The 5,663-nt window shown below is 45.3% G+C and overlaps 1 protein-coding gene across 1 annotated transcript; it reads left to right on the top strand.

Annotated features, from left to right (window-relative positions):
- The first annotated feature begins 2,314 nt into the window (after positions 1-2,314).
- LOC142804806 (transmembrane protein 126) lies at positions 2,315-5,663 on the top strand. The gene is made up of 2 exons (XM_075891141.1): positions 2,315-2,567; positions 5,022-5,663. Exons 1-2 carry the CDS (start codon positions 2,401-2,403, stop codon positions 5,521-5,523), a joined length of 669 nt encoding a protein of 222 aa, XP_075747256.1. The 5' UTR covers positions 2,315-2,400; the 3' UTR covers positions 5,524-5,663.

Here is a 5,663-nt window from a genome sequence, read left to right as displayed (position 1 = left end):
GCCACCACTGTTGCGAAAGACGGCGACGCCAACACGGTCCCGATGGCGCCACTGCTTCCAACTCCGCCGGGAAGGTCACCAGCCGTTTGGTAGCGTATGTTTCTCAGCCCGCGACTGCTTCTGCGCAGAGCTGATAAGACGAGCGGACGAGACGACGGTGAGTTAAACAAGGTTTATGTACAGCATATACACAGAGGCATTACAAATTCGGCACTGGGGCCGACAGAGACTCGAAGAGCCGAGCTCTCCTCTCTAACACATAGATCAGCCTTTCGCCTAAGACCGCTGACTCACACACATGTCGGCTCTCCGACACGGGGACTCCTCTCCTAGGACCTCCGATCGCGACGCGCCGCAGGGCTGCTTTTATTTACACCGGGTCCAACCAAAATGTCCAATCAGAAGCGCCGCTGGTCGTCAGGGCAGACTCCTCCAATGGGGTTGCCGCGCCATGCGTCAGACCACCAGACACGAGGACGCCGGCTCGCTGTCACGTGCGCAGTTGACTCAATGCACGTGGGCCAGAGAAGCGCCGCGCGTGTTCACGCCGTCGAGTTGATCGCGCCAGGCCGACTGCGGGCTGGCCTTGACCCAGATTGCCTTTTTCAGAGGCACGGTCGTTTGACGAGGACTCGCTGGCATAACAGGGGATAGGAGAGACAGGAAAGATGGAAAACGGTCACTGGAGTCCGAGGACGGGGTACACTTGCGAGAGATGTTGTCGGCGTGTGTAGATGGCGTAGAGCAGGTCCAGTAGGTCAGAGCTGCGCTGTCACCGAAGACCGTCGGCGACAGGAGGTGACGTAGGGCCAGCCCAGTCGGCCAGAGCCACGATGACGCCGAAGGTCGCGAGCGCGCGGAGCGCGCGGGCGCACAACCGGTCGGCACGAAATCCAGGGAGCGTGCTCTTCGGGGACGTTTCCCACGTTCCGCGGTGCCTTCACGTATTCATTTCCCGCACACAGCGGCTATACCGCGGCCTGCCCGGCACCGCAACCACACCGATGAGTCAGTCAACTGTGCACGTGGGACAGTTCAGCATTTTACTGTGCTAGTCTTGCCTTATTGTCACATTGTGTATTATGTGCGCTTCTCCTTTCTTTCCTGGGTAAGCAAGGAGGGGGTGTTTGACCTTCCCATTTTGGAGGGATTGGGGCGGAGATGAAGACCATGACCTACTACACTCCTGACCTGCCCAGAGAGCACCTCTTCCAGCGCCCACGTTCTAGTTCATACCTTCTGCCGCTAGGGCCGTAACCTACGAGCGGCGTGGCGCTAGGCAGCACCTGCTCGCTGACGTCATCTTCACTCTTTGTGGTCAAATTTTGACCAACAAAGCACTCGTAGTGCGTATTTATGATCCAAAATTTAGAATTATTCAGAAATAATAATACTAAAAGACATTCAGAATTTTTTTGCAATAAAATGCACGCGACCACGCATAGGCTGCCCTACATCGTGTAAATCTACGGGTTCCCACGTTTGTCAACCAGTGTGCTATAAATACTCAAGCGCTCTGAACACCTTGCTTAACCAGCAATGTATGGGAAGAAATAGTCACATATATGCCGCCAGTTCACTGCAGAATGCAGGCATTCTTATACCAGCGCCTACAAAACAACCGTAAAGAAACAGACGAACAGGTTATAGGTAGCGCCACCTACGGCGAGCGATTGAACGAGAGCGGGGACACGCGCTCCCATAGGAACCCCGCTATCTGAACAGGTCAGGAGTGTAGTAGGTCATGATGAAGACTACAAGAAGACTACGATTTCATTGGACTGTTTTCTCCTGCAGAGAATCTTGGGAAGACCGAGGCCGCTCAGTGGATGCTACCATAATTCAGGTAGTATCACGTGACCTTCAACATGTAAATTACTGTAAATAAACGTTCCTGTTATGAGCTCCGACTCATCTGCTCGTATTCACCCTGAGACTTGAATGGCTCCGGTCCTGGATAAATTACCCCGTCGCAACAACACACACACACACGCACAGCCTTAGAGATAGCTTGCTTGTTTATTTCCCCGGCTTGCGCGTGGCTGCATGGCAGCAATTCGCGACGCGACATGACGCGACATGAATGATGAAACGTCCTGAATTTACTGGTTCCAGGCATGCCCACTAGGTGGTGAGCGCTAATTTGGAATCACAAATGGTACAAGAATAGTAAGCTGCATTACATGTACTTCTTTACAAAGATAAATAAATTGTACTACCATTGAGCAAAAAACGCCCCAAGCGTTCGTTTTCAGCACTCATTTAGCAGAAGCATTTTTACATCGGCTAACCATGATTCGCAAACATGGCGGCGTCCAGTGCGAATTGATGAACTCGGGTGCGAATCAAACTAGCCTGTTGAGGGATAGTGCACTGTTGGTTTAACGGTAACTTGTAAACATGACGAAAGCTTACGACTCGCTGAACCCCACGAGTGGGCTCTCGGACGGCCTGGTAACTTTCGGATCACGGAATAATGTTCCGCCGGATGCCGTGATGCTGAGCAGAGAGGCGGCACTGAAGCACCTCTTAGAACTTTATGCGAAGTGGAGGCCGAAACGTGATGTGTGAGCATAACTATACTATTTCTACATAAGACCACTAATGTATAGGCATTGAAAAATGATAAAGCTGGCTTAAGTGTTCAGTTTTGTTGATCGAAATATCTGCAGCCCTGCGTATCAATGCAGTCTTCTGTCCGTTCATCTAGCTACTTCGTCTCGTGTGTCTTATATTTACCATACGAAATCGACGAAAAATCGTAGTATTGTAAGTTTCCTCTAATTTGCAGTACCATATCATTGCTTAAAAGTATACACCGTGGATTTAGTTGCGTGTTTTAACGAATGATAACAATAGATTCATGAGTAGTAGTCTGATAATTATCACATCTAGGATTATGGTGCAATTCGTTTTATTTGCTTTTTATAAAGAGGAAGAGAGGGAAATCTGGAGTGGGAATATAGTTTGGTAAGACAGATGCTTGGGCTAGTTGGTTATTGGGAATCAACAGCGCTAGCTCTTTCTGTCCTTGTCTCTTCTTCTGTAGTTACGTCGTAACTACACGTAGTCTTGCGCTGTGCAAATATGAGGAATATAGACCGGTTCGTTTTAATTGTTTTTTTTTATGAAGGGGAAGGGGGGAAAGTGGGAGTATTAATTTGCCTATGACATGTTAATGCTAAAACCACTACGACCTTTGCGGTTGTGTAGCTAAAGCGGGAATGCGTAGAGCATTTTAAAGGGAAGCTCTTTCGAAAGCATTCGATAGCTAGACGTAGACCCGGCTCTTGTGTTTCTTTCGTTGTGTGCGATCGCTCAGGGTTTTTGTGTCTTTGAGGTGGCTCATTACCAAGTGATGCCATGTTTGCTTTCTTGCGCAAGAAGCAAGTTTTCCGCTATATTCATTTTGCGTTACGCTGTACTGGACACCTATGTATATCTGCGTCCGTTAAAAAAAAGCAAAAACAAAACCTGTTTGCAAGTTCGAGCTTGGGTCGGTTATCGTGTGTGTGTTCTTATATATATATATATATATATATATATATATATATATATATATATATATATATATATATATATATATATATATATATATATATATATATATATATATATATATATATTCTACCTCGCGCATTGCAGCGAGGAGGGACAAATGACAGATAAGTAAATCTAGGAAGAACGGTCAAGCATAATCGGCATGATTTCCAAGTCTCATAATCTGAGTGTACGGTGCCTACTGTGAAATAGCGTTTTATTTTTGCACAAGCGCGGCATGTTGTTGTACATTTGTATTGTATATACTGTCGGCACAACCTTGTCGCTAGAATAAGTTTGTACGATTGAGTGACTTTTATTAAAACAATTAATTAATGCTGTTTAAAAACATGACCTAGGACAGGCCCTTAACTGTAAGATGCGATTTGGAAAAAAATTGTAGCTTAGTGTAATAAAATATTTGCTGTATGTATAATCTTTGATGCTGATTTCAAGAATGTAACTAGTTTTATAGTAAGTAGCACAATTTTCGTTTCGTGCCACTACTATATGTATAGTCCGTTTTCGACAGACTGTTTATGCCACTAAAGGTTTACGGTTCTGAGCCAATAATTGTTCATATTGCTCCACATTTTTTTTGCTCGCCAATATAACTATCAAGAAAGGCGCATAAGTCATTTTAATGGACAAGAAAAATTGTATTGTGAGAATTCTTAGAATGTTCAGTCAATACTAATTGCTTACTTTAGACTTGTAATAATTATACACACGATATCAAGTTCCAAAGCAGATATTGGCACCCTTCATGCGTTAAAGAGTATGTAGGCAAAAGTTCATCCCAATGGGACCGTCAGAAGTACCAAGAGCATGATGCCCAAACTCAAGAAGTTGCCCAAATATGGATCTTGAGAACACATTTTCAAGGTGTATGTGAAAGCTCATCTATACGAAAAAGATATGTTTCTTTAAGGTGACTTCTTCTACCACGAGATCTTGGCAATCATGGTTATCTTGAGCATATGTGGCTTTAATGAACTCATGCGAAATGCAGTGGCAGTACGCCAGGTGACCATTTCCAGAGGACTACAAACAATGAGCTATCTTTAGTTTTTAGTAGCCGCCTTGTGCTCTTAAAAGTGATTTAACCTACTTAGAGTTTAATCACAATCTTCAGTTTTTTGTCGTGAAAGCAGAGAAACTAATTTTGCAGAAACAAATAAAAACTAAAAAAATGTAACTGGGGGGAAAAAACGCATTTTTTTACTCTCCACTCCACTTAAACCCTTTGCTGCCTTTTGACCTCGTTAAAGACTTAATTTAAGTAATAGGTTGGTTTCACCAAACTTTGACGCTATAAAGAGCTTGTCGTAGGCTTCCTCTGTATGCAAGGACAGTGCTGGACACACCAAGCCTTTGGGATATGGTACTTAGAATGCACACAACAGCACCAGTGGCTCACATTATTTTGTCGTGTTTGAAGATTGTTTCTTATATTTTTTTCTCTTCGTCTCTCTTACCAGGTGGCCTGTCACGCATGGTGCTAAAATATCTGGAGTTGCAGCAGCATTTGGTGGTGCTGTGCTGAACGCAATGTTCAGGAAGCATTTCGTGTTGCAACGTATCGGCATGATGTCAACCACAATGCCCAACGTCTTCTTGCCCGGAGCACTTGCATATACTACAAGTTCTTTTTCCATGCACAATATCATTCTCATGGACACGGAGTGCGTCGTGTGCACACAAGCAAAAGCTATGGTGTTCCAGGTTGGCTTCGGAGTCGTCTATCCATGTATCATGGCTCCATTGTCTTGCCTAATGCTTGCTGCACGCTGCATGACATATCCAGTGCCTCCTTTAAGTACACACTACAAGGACATCTTCGCGGACATTCACCGGATCTTGAGGAGGCGCAGCACAACTCTGGCTGGCTTAACAGCTCTTCAGTTCATTGTGTCCTTCGGCCTCCTCCACATGCAGATGAAGTCAGTGTTCAAGGTGCAGAGGAAGCTTGCGAAGCAATGAGTGCGATCGCGATGCCAGAATTTTGAGTGACCTAGACTGTAGATATGTCAGGATGTGTGCCAAGTAGCTGGCGCAAGTCTGACGCAGATTGTCAACAAGCATATACACTGCTATTTCAAATATATTGATCCAATACGTTA

Source organism: Rhipicephalus microplus, chromosome 1, assembly GCF_043290135.1.
Source record: "Rhipicephalus microplus isolate Deutch F79 chromosome 1, USDA_Rmic, whole genome shotgun sequence".
In the NCBI taxonomy this organism is placed as follows: domain Eukaryota; kingdom Metazoa; phylum Arthropoda; class Arachnida; order Ixodida; family Ixodidae; genus Rhipicephalus; species Rhipicephalus microplus.
Note: the sequence above shows the minus strand (reverse complement) of the source record. Positions and strands in the feature narration are given on the sequence as shown.

Coding starts and splice junctions, on each gene's coding strand:
- LOC142804806 (XM_075891141.1), top strand. CDS start 2,401: ATGACGAAAGCTTACGACTCGCTGAACCCCACGAGTGGGCTCTCGGAC. Junction 2,568..5,021: donor TGGAGGCCGAAACGTGATGT/GTGAGCATAACT, acceptor CTCTCTTACCAG/GTGGCCTGTCACGCATGGTG.